We start from the raw sequence: 23925 nt of genomic DNA, 5'->3' as shown, positions 1-23925 counted from the left end.
CAAACGCATCTAATTTGATAAAGATTTGCAATGCGTGCATTACACAATCCATGGAATTTGGAGCACATACGGTTGGCATGACAAATAAAGCTGGTTTTGCAGCTTTACAAACGATACAAAACAACATCCTTCGTTTTGCTCTTGGACTCCCACGGTGGACACCTATCCCAATTTTATTTAAAATATCAAATGAAATAAATATGAGACTTAGGTTTGAAAAGAAAAACGTGTTATTCTTTGTTAATCAGTTCTCAGCCCGCGAATACACTGAAGTTTCGAGATCAATTTCCGAGGTGAAGTCTGTAATCTCTAACCGCATTTTCCAAAGACTTCCCTGCGCAGGCACTTTAGAAGAATATTGCCATCAAAAAAACCTGTCCCTGGACCAAATAATCCCGATTATGGTCCCGGTTAGTTGGGATGATTGTGAGCATTTTACCATTAAAACCCATGACTTCGGCTTCCAACAAAAGAGTTTGGATTCGACTACAATTAAACGTTTGTTCACCGAGTTCAAATCACAGCTACCCCCAAATCAAATTATACTGGCCACAGACGCATCCAAGAATGAGAATTCTACTGCGGTGGCGGCTATAAACTGCTCCTCGAAGGAAGTCATTAAGGGAACGGTTCACAACATTAACTCTGTGTTTTCAGGGGAGGGTTTTGCCATAGCTCTGGCTGTAATGAACTTTGTCAAAGAACATAAAGATTATATTTTATTGACTGACAGTTTATCTAATTTGACAGCCCTGAGATGCCTAAATTTCCATTCTCCCAAAAGTGCCCTTTTTGTGGCCCGCGTTATATTTGATGCCTTAAAGACATGTTCCTCGTTAGAACTGATATACACTCCTGCCCACGTGGGAATTGCAGAAAATGAACGGGCTGATGATTTAGCTAAGCAAGCTTTAACTTCTTCAAATATTTGTGACTGGATCTCGCCCGAAGACACTTGTTCAGTTTACACTAAAATCATACGACATAAACAAGATTTAGAATGGGAAAATTCTAAATACTATGAAAAATACAAATGGCTTGTTTCTTTCAATCTTAAAAAAATTAATTTATCTAGACGTAATGAGGTTTTAATATTACGATTAATATCTAGGACTCTTCCAGTAAATGCAGTTCTTCATAAATGTAGGCTCATTGAATCACCAAATTGTGCCCATTGCCAGATTCCAGAAACTTGTGAACATTTTGTTCTTTCTTGCAGTAGATACGAGTCAGCGAGAAATTCTCTCCGTGCTAAGTTGGGTTGTGTTCCACTCTCTTTTGACTGGATTTGTGATTTCTCCGTACAGGGTCGTGATAAAGTGAAGGCTATGTTGGCTTTCCTTGTGGCTTCTGACAGATTTTAAAAAATTTTTTGTGATATTCGAGTTTTGATTTTTGTGAACCCGGCACAAGCTAAGAATCCGTTCAGGAGCATACGCCGGAAAACAAACCTCATTCCTTCCTTCCTTCCTATCACTGAAATGAAATGAAGAACCACAGAAGTAATCGGCGAAATTGCGTGTTTTGTTTTTAAAGTTAGTTTCTGATTCTGTTTCAATTGTAAAAATCTTACTGCACTGATATTTTTGTTAAAGAGGTAATAAATTAAATTTTTTAAGAATTTTCATTACTTAAATAATAGTTAAAACAATTTTTGCTTCCTTGTAATATTTGAGCGATAATTTGTTTTAAGCATTAATGTTTTAATTCCATAAACTGATGTAAGCAGTTGGTTAAAATCTAAGATAAGATTTTATTTGTTCAATCATGTGTTTTTATTATCATTTCGACCCATGATGTAATTTCCATTAAAGAACTGTTTCTGCTAACTCATGCTGTCATATATTTACCAATTCCAGTGGACTAAAGATGGGAGTACGTACGTACAATGAAGAACTACAGTATTTGGAGAAAATTTCTCCTGTCGCCTGGAGAATCAAGAAAGGTTTTGTATCGAATATGAAAGTAAGTAATAATGCTGTTTTGATTTCCAATTTTCATTTCAATGATAATTTTTATATCGATATTTCATATTTTGAAATAATGAATGACAACTTATTGTCAGGACCAAATTATCAGGTTGGCAATTGTCCAGGAGTCCTTCGATTTTGCAGAGAAACAAGGCATAAAAATTATTTTTTTGTAATATTTTCATAATTATTTTTTTTTATTTTATCATGAGTTGAACATATTCAATTTAAAATATTAAGTAAAAAAATAATGTAAATTTTAGAGTATTATTAATATTATTTTTCATGCTTCGAAATTTCACTTCCAGACCAGTAACATATTTTTTTTCTTCTTTTGTTGGTTACAGATTCTTCTGTCAATAATGCTGCTAAACTTTGTTCTTGAATACTTGGAAAATATTAAATAAGTTTTGCGATTTTTTTCTACTTGTTTAAACTAACTTTCAAATTTTTAATAGATGAGTTAAAGGAATCATCTCTAATGGCAGCATGCAATTAAATATTGTCTGATTTTAACTTGTCGTAATACATAAAAAACTACTTATATAGATGTCAAATTAAAATACATTAGAATATTTGTATTTGAATTTTTACTGAAGTAAATGGGCTCTTTAATATTTGAATTTCAGCATTTTTAGAGCTGAATTATATTACTCTTGAGATCAATTAATTTTCTTTTATGTAATAAGTTCACAATATTTTAAATATCTCAAGCCCTTTTTGCATAAGTTTATTCATTTTAGTGTTAAATTAATCATGTTTAAGTTAATTTTGTTATGGCAGCACAATTCATTATTTTATGAAGATCAGCTCATTTTTTCCTATGCCTTGGTAGGATTATATTGTCTATGGACCCTTTCAGTATTTAATCTAATTGTACTTCTCCTAATTAAATATAATTTATCTTTAAAATACTAATAAAGCTGTGGATAACTGAAGCATTTTCATGATCTTTACACCATATTAATATATATATTATTAATTTAAATAGCATATCAGTACCTTCAGTATGCCACTAATGCATGATTATTTTAATATTTGTAACTGTATATAATGCATTGTACATTACCCAGTTCATTAGTCATATTTATAATTCTATTTTATATATATGAATTGATGGATATATTTGATTTGATTTTAAGCGCTAATAATTAAAATTTGGATAATGTAGTTATATATATTTCAAAATAAAGTTTAATTTATGGTGCTCTTTCTGTAGATGCAAGACATATGCAATTATACATTATGTGATTCTATTTTATCGTGATCACTCTTAAATTGCTCATAATCAGGATGTCCAAAATGATTAATAAAAGTATTGTCCAATGATAACTACAAGAAAATTCAAGTAAATTTCAATTGGTTAGATATTTTTATTGAAGTTTTATATAATCTTTAGGTTACAGGAACCAAATTCTGAAAAATTCCTCTAACTGTGGGCCCTTAGTGAAAAACCCCCCTCAAAAATGCCTTCCCCTTTTATTTGCATGTGTTGACATTGATCCCTTCGATTTCGACCACCTGTAGTGTTAATGAGTTATCTTTCCCCACCATAGTAAACAGGTTGCAGTTTTATCTTTTGTCAGATCCAAGATGTGGCTTTGTATCACAGCTTTATTTCATTTTCTCTCTAAATTGGTAATTCACTAGTTTTGCCAAGAACACTGTCATTAAATGTTACGATGCTAAATAAATTAAATGAAATGTTATGCGGTTCTAGCTAATTAAACTATTCACCATTTTTATAATCCATACTTCCACTGCGATTATTGTCAAATTGAAATTTTTTAAATGTCAAAGTTATTGATGATATTATATTTTTTTTAAACTTCAACATTGCATTGTGAATTTTATTATTTTTTTATAAATGAGTTACGATTTATGTATAATATTTTAAGATTAATTGATTGTATTTTCTATTTAAAAATGCTTGCTTCTTTCTTTGTATATCATATAGCTTACACCATTCTTCTATTTCATAGACTAAAAGCATAACTGAATATTTCAATATTAATATACTGCGTACAAAATCGATTATAATTTTTATTTAATGTTGTAGTTCGAAACTTTTGTGATATAAATAAATAGTAACTTTCTCACTAAGTTTTTAATACCTCATATGCATGTCGAAATTTTTATTTTTTTGAAGAAAATTTGATTTATTTAAAACTTGTAATGCTTTTTCTAAGAATACATTTAGAATTTAACATAATTGATCATTGAATTAAATAAATCTTTCTATCGAAAATTTTTTTAAAAATGAAAATAATTATTAAATTTTAATAATAGAATTCAATAAAGAAAAATTGTATATGGTTTACTCAGGATTTGATATGCTGGTGTTAATTTATGCATATAAGTGAATATAATCAGTAATTTGCCTATATACTATCAATTTTCAACATATTATAATTGTGACCATATTATGTTGTAAAGTAAATTGCTTTATTTCTGAAAGGTTTTCAGCTCTTTTTTTTTTTTCTGAAAACATCATCCTAAAGTTTCAATCTATGCGAATGTTCAATATAGGTAAGCATTTGCTATTAAAGATTAGTACAGTAGACTCCCGATTATCCGCGCCTGCAGTACAAAGTTTTTTTTTTTTTTTTTTTTTTTTTGTACAAGCGTAAAGCAAAGAAAATAAAAATTTTCACAAAACTGAGCGAAATGTTAAATTTGCTAACATCATGCTTATTTATGGTAAAAATATCCCACCTTCTCGGAACCTTCCCCTCAAGCAAACCCAAGAAGCAAACACAAATGACTGATTTCTTCAAAAAGGTGTAGTTTTACAGTCATGCTTTTGTAATTACATAATACATTACAGTATTAAAACAGTACATATGTATTAATTTTTCTGTGTATCCTTGACACCTCTCCTAAGTACATAGCACTTTTCTGTTTTCATTAACAAAATGCATTTTAGGTTAATTTTGAGTGATATACTAAAATATTAAGCGTTAGTTAAACATTTCCTGCTGTTTATTTTACGTTTTATTGTACATAAGACGATTTTTCAAAGTTGGAATGACTGTTTTCTCTTTTGCTATACCTGTTTTTAGCTTTTTTCGGATTATCCACGCTTTTTGTTATCCGCGGCGGCCGCGTCAGCCAATTCCGCGGATAATCGGGAGTGTACTGTATTAAGAGAAAAAAAGTGATGTCACAAAATTATGAAAAAGGTAAAAAAAAAAAAAAAAAGCAATTCAATTTTGTCTAGTATAATTCATGAATGAAATTAACCTTACTCTTTTCATATATTTTAACCCTATGGGGTACGACATAATAGGGAAATTATTTTATGGGGCTATTAGTTTATTGCTGGAAAGTTCATTCGGAGTAAGGAAATCACAACTCGTCATTGGTATAGTAGTTGTAATGGCCCATAAGGAAAAGTAAAAAAAAAAAAAAAAAAAAATCTGGTACCGCAGTTGTACTGCCCATAAGTTAGGTCAAAAAATTATATCAAGGTAGTTGTAATGTTATATTTGTATACAGATATTTAAAATAATAATAATAAAATTATGTGAAGTTCTAAGTTTTTATGACTCCCAATATTATTTTTCTCACATTTCTATCTCAAAATATCAGTAATATTGTTTAATACAACACAGTTGCCTTGTAATAAATAGTATTTCTCAGCCAAGATTTCCAAACTAAATAATGATTATTCCATTAAAAGGGATTAAATTCTTTAATAGAACTAAAAAAGTGATGTATACGGATGATGTCAGTTTGCCATGTAAATAAAATTATTTAAAATAGTTAATATTTTAACTGCATTAGATGCATTGGACTACTGATATCCCCATTGTATCTAAAAATCTGCCATTCAGTGCGATACCAAACATTTCTGTTAAATATTTTAATTCTTTGTAATTGAAATACTCTTTGATATTTAATAAAGGCAGGACAGTTCTGATTTTTTTTTGTATGTTTTTCTTTCCTCCAGGTTTGAATTAAATGACCTAAATCTCCAGTTATATTTATGTTTAGCTAAATAGTTCATATTTAAAAAAATAGAAAAGATTTTTTTTTTTTTTTTTTTTTTTTAAGATGAAAGTTATTCTAGTTTAATAGGAATGTGCATTCTATTTTATAATCCCATTAAATGCTATTAATTTCTATTATGCATAATCATATGCCATCGTTAATATCTGTTCAAAATCATAAGGCATCTTGAAATACTAGGTTAAAATCTGGTTATTAATTCTTTATGTTGGAATGCTGTCTCTCAATTTCTTAGGTTTTTTAGCATTTTGCAGACAGATTAAAAGATTTATGAATTTCAAAAGCTACAATCACTATGATGTATTCAAATCCACACTTTAATGACGCTGTATTTTTGTTGGTATGTTAAGTGTAAATAAAATCTTGGCATCAATATATGTTTATATCTAGTTTCCAAACATTGATTTTACAGGTATATTTAACTTTAAGCCATGTTTTAAGTTGATGTCTATATCTATGTTATTTTAATTTTAAGCTATGTTTTAGGTTGAAGGAATATTTTATGTGAATTCCCATTTAGAAAAGTTAATGTTTGATGAACTTCGAAACTTCTGCAGACCTGGTTCTATTGGAGGGTTTTTGCCTGGTATGAAACAAATAGGAAATGTAGCTGCCCTTCCAGGTATTGTCAGTGTAAGTATTAAAATGATATTATCATTAATTATATTAGTTTATTTTACTTTGCCTGTGTTTTATGCAACAACAAATATTTTTAGCGGTCAATTGGGCTTCCTGATGTTCATTCTGGGTATGGTTTTGCAATTGGAAATACTGCTGCATTTGACATGGATGATCCTAAAGCTATTGTATCACCAGGTAAATTCTTAGATTATCAACATATATAAACAATGCTAGTAATAATCAAATCAGTCATCATGCAGCTCTAATTATAATCATTGATTATAATTAGAGCTGCATGCATTAATTTTATGGTTCTGAAAATTGTATTTCATTGATAAATTATGGTTCTGTAAGATTATTGATGAATTCTCCATATGGTTTTGCAATTGGAAATATTTCTGCATTTGACATGGATGATCCTAAAGCTATTGTATCACCAGGTAGATTCTTAGATTATCAACATATATAAATAATGCTAGTAATAATTCAAAATCAAACCCTTGATTATAATTAGAGATGCATGCATTAATTTTATGGCTCTGAAAATTGTATTTCATTGATAAATTATGGTTCTATATGATTATTGATGAATTCTCCATAACCTGCTCTATTTCCTTATTTATTTATATATTTGGAATTATTAAAATCTTCAGTTTACAACTTTATTGTGATTGAATTTCTATTATTTATATTTCTAAAAAAGAGTATACAGTGTCCAGACAAATCTGTTGCATACAGATAATTGTAATGTTAACTGAATGCACTTTGAAGCTCAATTTTTAATATTTAATGTAGGAAAATTAATGTAGGAATAATTTTTTTTAAAGAATTTAAGAATTGAAACTAAAACTTTGCAATTAAACATTTTAATTCCAATATCTCTTTCAAAATTTTTGAGATTATTATTTAAACATATCTCTCTAATTTAATATAAGAACAGTCATGAAGTTTATCCATTTTTTTTTTTTTTTTCCTTATGAGTTCAAAGATTTTCACCAAATGATCTGTGGATGACCAACTTAGGAAAATTTTACTTTTTCACAGATTTGGTTAAAAACCAATTTTTTACTGATCTCCTGATATTGGCAGAAGTTTTACTTTAACTCTTATTTTACTATGGTTATTATTTTGTGAGAACATGATAATGTTTTGGTTTGGTGTTTTTTGAAGCTTCAGAATGTATGGGCAGAAAATTGGCGATTTATCGCTTTTGAGGTATTAGTTTTTCACTTTCAGGGTTATTAGAAAAGAATAAAGGAAGTTGTCACATTTGGCAACTTTCGCCAACAAAAAGTTACAACTTGGCGCGAATGTCCGCTGTGTACCTGATTTTACTGTCTGGCTAATAAAGGGCAGGGTCATAAGAAGTCATCATCCGAAAAAGCACAAAAAAGGAAACGGGAATCAACAGCAAGGGGAGGTATCGAAAGGTGTGTGTGTATGTATATATGTTACAGTGAAAACCCGAAATCAGTCAAAACGTGAATTAACTAGGGAAAACGCGTTCTAACTGACATCGCCAAGGAGAACCCGAATTAACTAGGGAAAACGCGTTCTGACTGGCAGAGCCAGGGAAAACCCGAATTAACAAGGAAAAAGGCTTTTTCTCACTAACAACACTAGGTATAACCATTTTATTCATGTTTTGACTGATTTGTTAGACAAAATTATTTGCATCTATCCAAAATTATTATATTAAATTATACTTAGTAAAATAGTATTGGAGCAAAAATCCTATCATTGGAGAAAAAAAAAATACTTTCTTTGGATATTGTTTAGAGCAGTACCGTTATTGCGGATTATTTATTTCGACAAGGCAAACTATTGTGACACTTAGAATTGCAAAGAGGACCATTTTTCATGCAGAAATATCTCTTTGAAGAACAGTGTTTTTTACAAGAACAATGGACGAACCCTTGCCCAGTTCCTACAGCTCTTTTTCTTGCTGCTGTTCTCAGAGATATTTCCTGATTTGGTACTTGTTCTTTAATCAAGAAATTTTGTTGCAATACATCGAATTCAGATCTAAAAATCAGGGAATATGTTAAACTTTTGTATCAAATATGCACTGTGTAAAGATATAATCTATTGTATAAATATTTATAAAATAATTTAAAGTTAATATAAATTTAATAAATTATATTTATTGAATAAATACTAAACTAATTAAGTTTAAATATCATTTCTTACCTCGAATACAGTTTGTTCAGAACTCCATCTTTTGTACGAATTTTGTACAGGCCATCTTTATTTTTTCAAGCATTACACCGATGATATTTTGAAAATTAGCTTTGGCTCTATCGACATCTGGTATTGGAATAACAACAATTCCTCCAATATCAACCTCATGATGTGTTGTATCGGAGATCTTTTTTATTCGTTTGGCTTGCTTTATTACATTTTCTTTGGATTCCTCTCTAATTAGTAAAATATTGGTTGACTTTTAGCAAGCATGTGCTCCCCTGATTGTGCTTGCTAAGTTTCTTTTTTTTCTGCATTCATATCCTCGAAAATTTTTTGAAGCTCATCTTCGTCTTCGATAGTTTTTATAATATCTGATGACAAAGTTGAGGTTGTCATGATTGTTTAAGTTGAGGTTGTCGTGATTGTCTAGGTTGTCGTGATTGTCTAGGTTGTCGTGATTGTCTTGGTTGTTGTGATTGTTTAATTCCTGAATGTAGAGCTCTGTTTTTCATGAATTGGACAAAACGAAGACCATTAAACCACTTTGTAATTTGATTGTTCTTCATCCATGAAGCCAACATATTTTCTATTTCTTGGTTGGCCTTCTCAATCGAACACTGCGATTGGCTGTGACGAGGTTTCCCATGAACAATCTTCAATTCTGGCCAATACGTATGTAACTGCTCTATAACTGAGTTTACAAACTCTCTTCCATTATCAGATTGCAGTATGCAAGGAGCCCCAAATATCAAAAACATATCAAGTACTTCACCGCAACCTCTTTCGCTCTGAAGTGGTCGTAGTAACACAAATTTTATTAAATGGTCTTGGTAAACCATAATAAACTTAAATTCATTATCTGCCTGAGATTGCATATCAATCAAATCCACTTGGCAGCGACTATTCATTTCTGAGTGAATGATAGGTTTGGAAACCAAACCTTTCCTTTTTATATATTTTTTTCTGTTGACATGTTTCATACATTGATAAAAAAAAAATTGTATCATCTCAGTGGTTATGTTAGCATATTTTCTTGAAGTTTTAATTTTAAGTCTGTCTCTACCACCGTGTCCTATGGCCACATGTGCAAATTCGATGACATCAAAATTTTCTTCAACTGGTAAATAATATTTGATGGGCTCATTTGAAGAAATCAACTTTTTTATTCCACTGATTTCAAGAATGTCAAACTTTTTAAATCTGCAGTACTGAACAGAAGTCTTGCTAACGGCAGATTTTGCTTCTTCAACCACAGATAAAAGAGTTGTATTCATCACGTGTAATCACATTCAAATTATTCTGTTTTTTCTGTAAAAATTGCAATTGTTCAAGAAAATTATTTTTTCAATTTTTACAGCTGAACGCATTAACAATTTCTTTACTCATCGTAAATAAATCAACAGCACAAACATGTTCCAACAAGAATAAAATTAGACAATTTCACTTTGTTTTGAAAATTTCATGAACAAGAAATCTAGATTCGTACGGTTTTAACTCGACAAAATCGTAAATAACTAGAGATCGTAAAATCTCCTAACCTCCGTAATAACTCCTTAGAGCTGTAATTCGGGTTTTCCCTGGCGTTGTCAGTTAGAACGCGTTTTCCCTAGTGAATTCGCGTTCTCCCTAGCGCTGTCAGTTAAAACGCGTTTTCCCTAGTTAATTCGCGTTTTGACTGATTTCGGGTTTGCACTGTAACATATATATATACATATATATAATGAAAATAATAATTTTTTTTGTTAACTTTTAGTTTTAACTTTTCTTGCTGGGAAAAAAAATTTTAGAGCTTGTAAGATTGTGGGATGGAAAAGAAAAAAAAACATCAAAAAAAGGACACAGTGCTTTTTAAAAAATTAATCATTGCATAATACAATAGTCATGTGATCATTCCAAACCAGTTTAAACCAGCTTTTTCAAAAAAAATTTTTTGCAAAATTAAAAAAAAAAAAAAAAGACTGACAAAATGTTTTGGAGCTTGAATGATTTTAGATGAAAAAAAATCATTGTGTTTCTAAATATTGATACATGCATAATCTGATAGTCATGTGGTTGTTTCAGACTGGTAAATGACTTAAATTATTAAGGCAAATAATGACTTAAAAAATTAATAATGCTATCATGTGATTACTTGAAATTTGCAATAGCAGATTTCAATTTTATGGGTTTTTTTTCCCATATTTATTAAGTAACTTCATTTATTAAAATAAATAGGTTTCTATGTCACAATTTTTTTCTTCTTTTTTTTTTTTGTATTTTAGTTATGAACACATGAATAAAAAAAAATATGAAGAATGAGCTATGGAACATAACCTGGGGCGGTCTTTAAAATTCTTAACAATTTTCTACTTTTTTTAAAAATACGATTACAGAAAATTCCTAATTTTTTATGCTTGACTTTTTTACTATGAATTCACTTTATAGTTTGGAATGTGTCATATGCAGGAAATGAACTTTTCTTTCTAAGATATGTGATATATATATATATATGAATGCATAAATGCATATAACAACAATATTTTCCTTTTATTTTAGGTGGTGTAGGCTTTGATATAAATTGTGGTGTCCGTTTGCTGAGGACAAATTTAATGGAAAAAGATGTGCAACCAATCAAAGAACAACTTGCTCAAAGTATGTTTGATCATATTCCTGTTGGTGTTGGTTCAAAAGGCATAATTCCAATGAATGCTAGGTAAATCTTTTATTTTTCTTACTTCTCTTAATTGTCTTGTTACGCTAATATATGCTTTGAAACTCTTACTTAAGGGATGCTTTTAAATGGGATTATATGTATGTTAAGGACATGATATTTTATTAACATTATACCTTTTTAAATATCTTCAAAAGTGATTCTGATATTTAAAAAATAATATATGTGAACCAAATTTATTTTTAATAGCTTAGTTTAAAATAATAATAATAATTATCACTGTGAAATTATATATTTCAGAAGAAGGTTGTTTACTATCATGGAAATTCTTTCCAAAATTCTTAATTACATTAGTGTCATATAATGTGGATGCTTGCAATCTTTTATTTACCATCAACTTGAATTATTTCTGACAGTTAATGATATTTAAATATTTGACAATTGCATAATTATGTAATGTTAATATCCATTCTTTTATTATTTTATAAATGTATTTATGCATTTTTTTTTAAAACAGAAACTGAATGATATATTTTTAAGTAAATTTTGTTATTTAACCCCTTGAACTGCTATTTATTTTCAGTTAGTACTGCTCAGGCAGGCAGTTTAATTTTCCTAGTTTTAATAGAAGAAATTGATATAGAAAGGTAGGGCTATTATCATAAATTTTTTTATAAATAAAAAAAAATATATAAAAAAAACATGAACTTTTAACAATTTCTAGTGAGTATAGCTTTTCATTCTCACTTTGTTCAAGAAAGTTCATGATGTGCTCAATTTATTTCAGTTCAGGGGCTAATATTAGACATTTTTACATATGCATAATTTTACTTCGTTATTGAATGTGTAAGAATCATTGTAATGTATTATGAAAAATGCATAAAAATATATATACATAAAAATGTTTTTATATTTTTTGCATATGTACAATATTATTTAAGTGTTTTTTTATTCTCTTGTAAGTGCAATAACTGATCCATTAGAAAGATGATTTAAATTTTTGTGTGCTTAAATAAAATATAAATCATAAAAGAAGACATTTAATTCCATAGTATACTAAGGTGCACCATTTTTTAAAATAAAGTTGCAAGTTTTTGAGAAATATCTTAAGGCAAAATAAATAAAATTTGATATCTTCTACTTCTACATGGGGCAAATTTAAAATGACAAAAACAATTAGTTTTCATAAATTTTAAAACACTATATTTATTTTAGTATTAATTGTTAAATACTCATTTTTTGAAGAGTAATAAAATTTATTTTACAAAAATTGGTTTATAACTTCAGTAATGCATCTCCTGCAAAGTATGCTAAAAATGAATGAACCTACTTCAGTATGCAATTTTTAGATATTAATTATTGCTATAATTTTTAAGCATTATCTTGTAGATGAATTAAAACAGTTCTATGAATATACCTAGTAAAAGATTATTTAGTTCTAGAGAAATAACAACTTCATTTATTTTCTGTGTTTATAGCAATGCATTGTTAAATTAAACTCTAAAGCTAAAACAATATTTGTTAGCAAAGAACAAAATGAAAAATTCAGAAAGTTGTAAACTTAGCGATCAATCTGAAAATTCTATCACCATTAAAGCATTTTTATGTATTTCAAATGTTTTAAGTGACATTTTACTCTTTTTTTTTTTTTTTTTTTTCTCACTATTTGTTATTTGGAAGTCTGGCTTAAAGGATAGATCTAGTTGATTAGCTTTGTTGTTTCTGATTGATCTGATCAACATAGTTCTTGTGATTTTCAGGCCCTGGGTAAAAATTTCATTTGGAGTTGTCCTTAAATATATATTTTTTTTAAAATTATATATTAGTAAATATGGTTTTTCAGTGTAGAAGACAAATCAGAACATTAGTATATGGATAAAACTTCCAGTTAGAATAAATAATATATTCAATGAGTTCAGTATTTTTTGCAATCAGACTTTTCCATATTATTATAACTCAAATTTCTAATTGTTTTTCTTTTTAAGACAGACTGACTTGTTTTTTAAAATTTATCTAGTGCCTAGTTCTCGTATGTGTTTTCCATTATCTAGAGTCATGATCAATGTCGTATTTTCTGCATGAACAAAGCTAGTATTCTATTTGTTTACATGGCAAATAGTTTTAATTTAGTTTCCGAAATAACTTTCTTTCATTGTCTTTAAACATTTGCTTTGTGCTTTCTGAATATGTAACAACCATGGCATAAATTTCAAAATAAGATGCTTTTTTATTTTAGAATGAAATACTTTGTTTCTTTGTTTTCTAGTTCTTAAAATGTAAAAATTTGTTTGGAATATGGATTGACAAATGTTTAACACATTTTATTGATTTTATGGCAATATAAATATTAAGGACATATTTTCCATCTTTACTATTTTTTGTGCAAAATATGCATTAGGTCTGCAGTGACAAAGCTCTTCTGTGGGTCATACTTCTAAATATTATCTGGTGAGAAGAAAGAGTAGGAAGCCATGTAAAAAGTTTAAAATACATATAAATGTTTTAAAAGTTGAAGTAGCAAAACTCTCTTAATTTTTTATTCTTTACATTTCCTTTTTTGCTAATAAATGATATTCCATTTATGGACTTTATTACAATAATAGAAAAATTAAAAGAAATTGATAATTTTTTTTAGACTTAAATGTCTTTCTCTGATGATTTCTCTTACTTTGGACTACTATAATTCATTAACTCTATGATGAGTAGAAATAATGTTGATGATAAAAAATTGAACATATCATATATTTTATGTGTAATTTGCATGAAATGTCCTACTGAAAATTATAAACTGGTTTTGATATACATGATTTTTATGACTTCTAAGAAGTTTAGTATTTAACAGCTAATGACAACTAGACAAAACAGATTTACAAACTAAAGATAAATAGTAGATTTTCTTTCCAATTTTCAAACATTTTTAGTTCTTTACATGAACAGAAAATATCAATAAATGTTGTTGTTATTATTATTTTGTCTTGGCCCTTTTCTCAGAAGTTTCTAACTTTTCTATAAAGCACTAGAAGGGGGAAAAATTATTTTTTTTTCAATCTATTTCTATGTATACTCCTGATTTATAATTTTTTTTATTAATGTTACATTTTTTAGTATTAGGTGAATAAAAGTTAATTGTCTTTTGGTTAGTTTATACTAAACTAATTATTTTTAGTTAAAAGTTTGAAATTCTGGCAATGGAATGGCAAGTTATTTCCTCATTGTTATTCATTTATTTTTTACAGAGATCTGGAAGAGGCTTTGGAAATGGGTGTTGATTGGTCACTTCGTGAAGGTACTTATTTTTACCAATTCTACAAAATTAATTGTTTATATGCTACTTCCATTTATATTTTTCATTAGCATTTTTTTTTTTTTGTTCATTTGAGTTGAAAGATATTTCATTTTTCTTTTCTAATATTGAAGATCTGTAGCATTCTACATAATAATTTCAGATCCTTTTTTCTAATCGCATTTTCTTACAGGGTGTGTAGTATCACTAAAAGTCCTTACAAATTGCTTATATTTTATAGTTCTTATATAAGGACCTTAAGAGTGCTTATTTTCTATCCAGGTACTTGTATTTTCTTTCTGTCTGATGAGAGGGAAAAAATTACTTCGTAACACTGGATTACAAGATCTGCCCGATTATAGGATATATATGTGTATATATATATATAATATAATGTTGCTTCCCAGCTCAATTACCTCGATCACTGGAAAGACCGTTTTACGATCAGTTCTGTTGGGTGCTGATTGGGTGCCGCGTCAGTGATTTCAGAACTTGGCGACAAAATAGATAATGCTGGAGACTTCGAGAATTTTTACAATTCAGTCAATAGGAACCGTCTGATTAATCCAGAACCTTCTCCGCCCGCCTTCTGGGAACTATAAAAGGCCGGCAGTCTCAAGCTGCAATAAGTTGCGGAGAGGATAACGTAGCAACTGCGAAATAGTTCAGCGAAGAACAAGCGTTTTGTGGAGCTCAAGCGATTGCTGAACTGAGATGTGTGTCGAGTCTTGGTGTTTATTGTGGAAGCAGTATCAAGTCCTGTGAAAAAGTAGTCAGTCATGTAGTAGTGCGTCGGCATTTGGATACAGCAAAAGCGAGAAGACAGTAGAGATATACTGACGATTGGAGAGATTATAGAGTGAAGCTACATAGATTCCCTCCTTCTGCTGAATTCTGTCTGGCCGCTTTTTGTGCTGTGGTTGTTATTACTACCGATTACTACTTGTGGGCTCCTGTTTGCTACCTTTTGAGGGGGGTGGGGGATTCTATGAAGCTTTTTAGTGGAGCAATTTTGGCAAAATTATATTGGTCTTTTTATTATTATTATTTTCTTTTATTTCTTTTTCATAGATATGAAAAAATTTGTCATTTTAAATATATTAAGATAAAAGTAAGTGTAAAATTTGCATTTAGATTTTTCTGATTTTGTTCAGAGGATTAATACACCAGGATTTAATCTGGAATATATTATGCATGTTCATCCTTTTTAATAATTATTCCAATCGAAATTGTGTAATTTGATACATTTATAAGTTTTCTAACTTTCAAAATTTGTGGTATAAGTTCAAAATAGAATCTTTGTATATATTTGTTTGTGTTTCATTTGCATAATGTTTATATACAAAGTTATTGAAATTGATTTTTATTTATGAAGTTTTCAAAACTTGAATACATTATCTTAATTTAGGATATGCTTGGGCAGAAGATAAAGAGCATTGTGAAGAGTATGGAAGAATGCTTACTGCAGATCCAGCTAAAGTATCTATGAAAGCTAAGAAACGTGGTCTTCCACAAGTAAGAGTTATATTGTAGCATTTATTTTGTATTATTTTGATATTGAACTTTTAATAAATTTTCATATGTAATATCCCACAAGTATAATTTCTAGAATTTTAACTTAATTCTTTTACATTTTATTGATTTCCATAATGATAATTTTTTAAGAATTTTTATTATTAATTGGATCAAATATTGTACTGCTAAGTGATTCGGACTTGACTAATGTGTTAGGTTTCTAATCACCACATAGGAAGTATTAATCTCTGGTTGCATTACATCATGTCATTCATAATGGTAGATTTTTGTTTTTTTTAACTAAAGGGGTAAGAAAAGAATAAATAAACTTATTGATGATATAAATGGATATAAATATTATTTTCTAATTCTGTAGTATTTTGTTAAATCAAATGTATGTAAAAGAAAAACTAGTGCTGTTGACATGTGTAAATGGGATTATTAATTTTTCCTTAAAAGAATGTCCCTTTTTTGTTGTTTTGAATGGCTTAATATGCTAATTTGTGATTATGTGCCTGATATTAATTTTAAAACATTGAAATTTGAACTGATTATAAAAGTTTATTAGACCTTGTGCAATATATAGCCCCAAGAAATTTATAACATTTCATGAATAGAATTTTATTCATGTAGATGAAATGTATAACATTTTTTAAGATTAAATATACAGAGTGTCTCAAAAGCCTTGACCGTGGCTTTTATTCATTAAATATTGATCATAGACATATACTGTAAATTACAAAGTTGCGTAAAAAAAGGTGCAAAATCTTATGAAATTGATTAAAATTTTCAGAGGATTAAACTTTAAAAAATACAAAATTTAAATTTTTATACAGACCGTGTACAAAAAAATTCTCTGTGAGTAAAATGTGCCCCATCCTCTATTAAGGTCATGTACAAAATTTCACAATTTTATCACAAAAAGTCTCAAAGATATGAAACTACATAAATGCTGACTTAAATCAATTTCGATGCCTGGATATGAGTTCGCTAATAGGAAAATAATTTCGGATGTTTGCGTTTTAGGGATCATACACAAATTAATGAAGAAAGTAATGATTGAATAAAGAAATAATAATTTTGCTATTTATTGGTTCAAAAGTATTAAAAATTTGTAGAAATAATAACTTGAAGGAAAGATTACATAAAGGAAAGATTACATAAGTTTTTTTATAAGTTCATTGACTGTGTTATTTTAAGTTATAATCTGTAATTCATGATATAAAATTTTAAAGTATTTTTCAGGAAGCATAGATTTTAAAATTTGTATTTAAAACTAAAGATATGAAACATATTTTATATTCTTATGATGTATTCCTGCATTGCATCATCTGCACTGAAGCTACAAACATTTGCATTTTAATTTGTGATTGACCCTTCACCAACTTGGTTTTAACATATCTTTGAGAGTTTTCATGATAAAATTTTGATATTTTGTGCATGACCTTCTTAAAGGATGGGGCACAAATTTATTCATTGGGAATTTTTTTTGTACGGAGACCGTATAAAAATTTAAATTTGTATTTTTTAAAGTTTAATCCTCTGAAAATTTTAATCGACTTCATAATATTTTGCCTTTTTTTAAGCAACTTTGTAATTTACAATATATGTCTATGATCAATATTAAAGGAATAAAAGCCATGGTCAAGGTTTTTGCGACACCCTGTATATTGCAGAAGGTTTGTTAAACTCAAATACTTAGTTTGAAAACTACATGCTTATTCAGAGGTTTTTATGCAATTCATTCAAAATATGGATTGCATTTTAGTATTATGAATTCAGCTCAATATATGATTTTTTAAAATTGTACTATAAAATATGTGAATATATGTGTGTTTTTGTGTGGGCATGATATTATATATAGATAATTTTTATATGAGAACTTGTTTAAACTTATGTTTAAATGTTCTAGAAATTTGTTTAGTTTATTCTTTTCTTTTCTAATTTTATTAACTTATTTCTAATTTAACTAATAGCATTTTCAATTTTTCAGTTAGGTACACTGGGAGCTGGGAACCATTATGCAGAAATTCAAGTTGTAGATGAAATTTTTGACAAAACTAATGCTAGTAAAATGGGTATTGATTCTAGAGGCCAAGTATGTGTTATGATTCATAGCGGGAGCAGAGGATTTGGCCATCAAGTTGCTACTGGTAGGCTTATAAAATTATTTTAATGCAGATTTTTAAGTTGAAATGGATTTGTTTAAAGCAAAGTTTTTAAAACTATAATTGTAAACCTAAGCACTGTGAATTGAAATATATATATATATATATATATTGTAGATAAGCTAACTGATTTGAAATCAGAAAAGGTAAGAATTGAAGAGATGATTTCTATGTTGCAGAAATTTGTGAAAAAGTTGGCTGAAGAGGCAAAAAGAATAGAGATTTTTGATGCAGTGCAGAATCAAACAATTTTAGGAATCAGATTTTAACAGAGTAGCTTAAAGCATTTCAATATCACACAATTTCCAATTCATTTGTTTAAATATGAATAAAAGTTTCTGTCTCTTCGATTTTCTCCTTATTCAATCAACCATTAGTCAAAAGTAACATTAGAGATTCTTATGGAATTAATATTTTCTTAATATTTTTTTCTTTTAACGGTGAATGTGTTTATGAAGTGAGTACCAAATAATAGTAGTTAGAGTGAAATTAGACTCTAGTAGTTGTGCAATGACAAACTATAAGTACACTTCCATTGTGATTTGAATTATAAGATTTTTGCTTTATTAGGTGAAGATAAGCTTAACTAATGCTCTTAGTGCTATTAATTTAAGTATGAAAGTAAACATGCATTTGAACTTTAATAACAAAAATATTTTATTTTAATTCATTATTCACATTTTTATGTATAATTTTATGGTTCTTGAATATGCCCTTCAATCAGAGTGGAAACTGTAACTACCATGTGTCTTTTTTTTTTTTTTTTTTTAAAGATACCCTGGTTATACAATTTATTGATATCTCAATAGGTATCTCCCTCCTGTAATTTTTCTGATAAGATGATTCCATTTCTTTTAGTGCAGGAAATTTATCCCAGGCTTTGTGGCACTGGAATTCTTGCTCTAGTTGAACCCATAAAGTTAATATTAACCATATACAAGAAAATTGATTTTTTTTATTCGATTAATTATTATGAAAATTTTTGAATGGATGTCTATTTTTAATTACTATCCATAATTGAATTAATACTGATATTTCACATTTTATGGAAGTAAATTATTCTGTAAGTGTGCAAGTATTGACAGTTTTCTTGAAAAGAAATAGAAAAAAAAAAAATGATAAAATTTCTTATAATTGATATTATTTTTGCAAGGTGATAAATTAAGTTTGTATTATTCTAAAAACTTCTTGTGATGACTTAATGAATAATAATTTAGATTATTAATTTAAATATTTTTGTAATTTTTTTAGTTATAGGATTATGTGTGAATGCTTAAGTTTATTATTGTGAAAAAACAAAAATTAATTTAAAATAAATTATTAATTTAATTAAAAAATTAATTTAAATTAATTTTAAAAAATGAACTGAGTATTTTGAGGAAAATACTTGAACTTGAATTGTAGTTGTATTACATAAATACCCCCCACCTTAAACGATATATAGGCATTCTTTTTAGCTTTTATGTCATAATAAAGTGAAATTGTGCAAGAAGAAGACTTGAGTTGAGAAAATAATACTAAAGTGACCATGTGCTATCTCTATGAGCATGACTGAGCATCATGCTCATAGTATAATATATAATCATATTGTATCTTAAAATTATGATACATGGGGGGGGGGTAAATATTAAAAGTGGAGAATGTTATCTCTGTATAAACCCTCTTCATACATCAATAAACAGAAGTCTTGAGATGCATATTCTATATATTGAATTCTTCTAGCGCTCATTCCTCAGTGTACTCCTTCAAATCTACTGACATGAAATAATTTTTTAAAAAATTTGTGTTTGTTGTATCTTAAATTTATGCATATGCTATATATTGTGCATATGCATATGCTATATATTGTGCATATATGCATATGCTATATATTGAATTCTTCCAGTGCTCATTCCTGCAAATCTACTGACATGAAATAATTAAACATATTTTTGTGTTTATCTTTTTACTATATCTTTCTATTGCATAATTTACTAAATTGTTATTTTAATTAATCTATACATATTGCAAAATATCCTCTTTCCTCTAACATTTTGTTATATTGTTTTGATGAGAATTAGATAATATTATAGGATGTGCATGTTAGATTTTTTAAAATTCATATGAAAATTCATATGCTACAATATATTTAATACATCGTTATGTTCCATATTATTACTGCACCATACTGTTGTGACTTTTCTCATTCCATAATCTAGTTTTTGAATTAAAATATCTAACTTTCATAGTGATGCTTTCAGTAGTCTCAAATGAAAGTTTCTAACCACTGTATTGTATGTAGCCACTACTGCTGCTTCTATGTCTTTTTCGTTTGAGTATAATTTTGCATTATAAAAGTACAGGATGTTGGCAATAATAATTTAATATCCCTTCTTTCTGTAAGAAGGCAAACTGCTGCAAATTTTTCATCTAATATCTTTAAATATTCATTAAAATTTATTTATGTGTGTTTTTACATTGATTTGAACATTTTGCTATAGATTTAATACTGTAAAAACTGCAATTTAAGTAGATTTCTTTTTCTTATGTTTTTCTGTGTTTGTGCAGATGCTTTAGTTGCTATGGAAAAAGCCATGAAACGAGATCAGATTGAAGTAAATGATAGACAGCTAGCTTGTGCTCATATTAAATCCCAGGAAGGCCAAGATTATTTGAAGTCAATGGCCGCTGCTGCTAATTTTGCTTGGGTTAACCGCTCAAGTATGACCTTTTTAAGCCGACAAGTAAGTTGTTTTAAATGTTTTGATGACTATGTTTATTAACTTATTGATTCATATGAATTTCAGTATTAATAACCAACTGGAATGTTCATTTCCTAAAATTAAGAAGCTTATCCTGGTATGGATATCACCAAAATTCTGAATTTTTCTTTTGGAAATATATACTTGTTTAATGCAGATACATTATTTTCACCAAATTTCATTTTGAAATATATAATTTTATTTAAAAGGATCTTAATATTACACTCAGATAATTAAAAGAGATTTTAGAAATTATTTATTGAATAACTAAATAGTTTATCAAATCATGGTTGTAGAAATTCATTTTGAAAATTAAGATCTGTCTAATAATTTTGAGCTTATCATTGAATAAATTTAAGTGAGTGATTTGCAGACTTGTTAATTATATTACCAACTTGTCAAATGTTAATATGTGAATGGTTCATCAATAAAATGAATTACCCCTCCTAAATTATTATTTATTTGCTGCAATTATTTTAAACTGTGTAAGCAGTTGGACATTAGTATTAACGTGATTGTTATTTTCCAGGCATTTGCCAAAGCTTACAATACTACTCCAGATGACTTAGATATGCATGTGATATATGATGTGTCTCATAATATTGCCAAAATAGAAAAACATTTTGTAGACGGTAAAGAAAAAATGCTGCTGGTTCATAGAAAGGGTTCAACACGAGCATTTCCACCACATCATCCTTTAATTCCTGTAGATTACCAGGTGATTATTTTTTTCATTTTGAAAGTAATTAAAATACTTTTTGAATAATTTTTAAAATGCCTATATTTGCCCCATTTTTTTTCTCCCATTTAATTGCTAGAATAAAAATGTTTTCTAGGCAATATAATCTCATAAAAACTAATTGAATATAGATTCCGCTTGGACGACTGCATCATGCAATATTGAAATAAATATGTTATATTTTTTATCAAATTAGTTTGAGATCTATTTTCTTTTATCTTGCCATAAATTATTTAATTATGATTGACCCTAAAGGCAGCTGATAATCTAATAGCTTACAGCTCCTAGAAATAATATTTCAAAATGGCTAAGCGTAACTTTTTAACTAAAGTTTTGAAATGTAAAAGATTCTCTCTTTGTGTGTGCTCATTCCAAATTATGTATATGACATTATTAGCTATTATATACATAACTAATGATGTTAATTTAGAAATTGCTTAAAATGTTGACATTACTTTCCTACTGCGTAGCAAAGAAAGATATTATTGCTAGTTTTGAAGTGATTTTGTATCCTCATGTTTCAAGAAATTTTTCTTTAACATGAGTTGGGTGACTAATTTGCAGTGATGACAGAATTTTCAATTGATACTAACAAACATAGTGGCTAATAATAAAAGTTTTTTTTTTTTTAAATATTTAATCACCGTTATCAAAAAACTCATGAAGCTGTTGTAGTTTTGGCGATAAGGATAATGTAAATTAATAATAAATATGTGAATTCAGAAAGAACTTTTCTTCAACTTGTTATGACTTTTTTTTCTTGTTGTTGTTTGTCAAGAGAAGCATTAGATATGGAACAAAGATATCAGTGTTTAAAATTAATGTTTCCAAAATAATTAGAGAAGCTTTTAGAAATTGTGTTAAAAGTTGCTCTCATAAATTTACTGTGTTATAGTAATTACTTCTAGTATATTCAAAAAGGTAAAAATATATTCTAATTTGAAAAAAAAAAAAAAAAAAAAAGGGAAATGTTTTGTTATTCAAAGTGTGGTCTTCAAATTTTGCTTTTATTTTAAAACTAATGTCAGAAGTGATTGTATTCAGTTTTTTTACTTTCTTTAAGCCTTTCTGCGATATAAATTATATATTTCAATTTTTGTTTTAGCACAAATGTATCATTAAAATATTGTAAGAATTTAATACTTTTGTATTAAATTTATTGAATTTCTTTTCTAGCTAGATTAATGAAAATCCTGTCATTTTATTTATATATGTGTCTATTTTTTTTCCCTAGGCAACATTATAATCTGAATTATTCAAAATTATATTAGGCTTTCTCATCACATTTTAAGATTTTTTTAATGAAACAGCAAACATTTTTTTTTTTTTTTTTTTTTTTTAGCTTACTGGTCAGCCAGTACTTATTGGTGGTACTATGGGAACATGTAGTTATGTATTAACTGGAACTGAAAAAGGTATGGTGGAAACATTTGGTACAACTTGTCATGGTGCTGGTCGAGCTTTATCTAGAGCCAAATCTCGCAGAAATCTGGATTATCAGGATGTTCTGAACAATTTAGCTGACATGGGTATTTCTATCAGAGTAGCATCTCCTAAACTAGTCATGGAGGAAGCTCCAGATTCATATAAAAATGTAACTGATGTTGTTGATACTTGCCATGAAGCAGGTATAAGTAAAAAGTGTATTAAACTCAGACCTATTGCTGTTATTAAAGGATAAATGCTATTAAAAATTTATGATGGAAGTTTTCTGTTTTCTTTTACTGCTTTAATTATATTTGTATTTCTGTTCTTGAAAAAATGAATATGGATTATAGCTTAATTGTGTACATCCATAATTGTTGTGGTAAAAATTTCATATAAGTGATCATTTCACTTAAAATATTTACTTATTTCAAATGTGTTAATTGTCTAAAAAAAGTTTGGAAGCTGTGTTTTTTTTATTGAATCACACATGCTATTATTTGTCAGAATAAACAAAAGGTCCCTAAAATTGTTTCATGCAAGGGTGTTTGAGGTGCACAAGCAATTCGACGTTTTGAAATAGTGCAGTTGTACCATGAAAAATATTTTTCCTATTTT

The 23925-nt window shown here is 28.1% G+C and overlaps 1 protein-coding gene across 2 annotated transcripts; it reads left to right on the top strand.

Moving 5' to 3' along the window:
• Positions 1 to 1419: 1419 nt before the first annotated feature.
• On the top strand, positions 1420 to 23588 carry LOC129963814 (RNA-splicing ligase RtcB homolog). Of its 2 annotated transcripts, none has more exons than XM_056078384.1 (11): positions 1420 to 1535; positions 1860 to 1965; positions 6468 to 6614; positions 6698 to 6797; positions 11322 to 11478; positions 14673 to 14722; positions 16128 to 16234; positions 18228 to 18387; positions 20950 to 21125; positions 21673 to 21861; positions 23225 to 23588. In XM_056078384.1, the coding sequence occupies exons 2-11, from the start codon at positions 1870 to 1872 to the stop codon at positions 23561 to 23563; spliced, it is 1521 nt and encodes a 506-aa protein (XP_055934359.1). In that variant the 5' UTR covers positions 1420 to 1535; positions 1860 to 1869; the 3' UTR covers positions 23564 to 23588. The 2 variants fall into 2 exon arrangements, with proteins under 2 accessions (XP_055934359.1, XP_055934358.1); XM_056078383.1 differs by having other exon boundaries at positions 1458 to 1597.
• Positions 23589 to 23925: the final 337 nt, after the last annotated feature.

The sequence above is a fragment of the Argiope bruennichi genome, chromosome 3 (assembly GCF_947563725.1).
Source record: "Argiope bruennichi chromosome 3, qqArgBrue1.1, whole genome shotgun sequence".
Taxonomy (NCBI): domain Eukaryota; kingdom Metazoa; phylum Arthropoda; class Arachnida; order Araneae; family Araneidae; genus Argiope; species Argiope bruennichi.
Note: the sequence above shows the minus strand (reverse complement) of the source record. Positions and strands in the feature narration are given on the sequence as shown.

Excerpts from the sequence above, each read along its gene's own strand:
- LOC129963814 (XM_056078384.1), top strand. The coding sequence starts at position 1,870 with ATGGGAGTACGTACGTACAATGAAGAACTACAGTATTTGGAGAAAATT. Across the intron at positions 6,615-6,697 it reads CCCTTCCAGGTATTGTCAGT|CGGTCAATTGGGCTTCCTGA; the intron begins GTAAGTATTAAA and ends AAATATTTTTAG. Across the intron at positions 6,798-11,321 it reads TAAAGCTATTGTATCACCAG|GTGGTGTAGGCTTTGATATA; the intron begins GTAAATTCTTAG and ends CTTTTATTTTAG.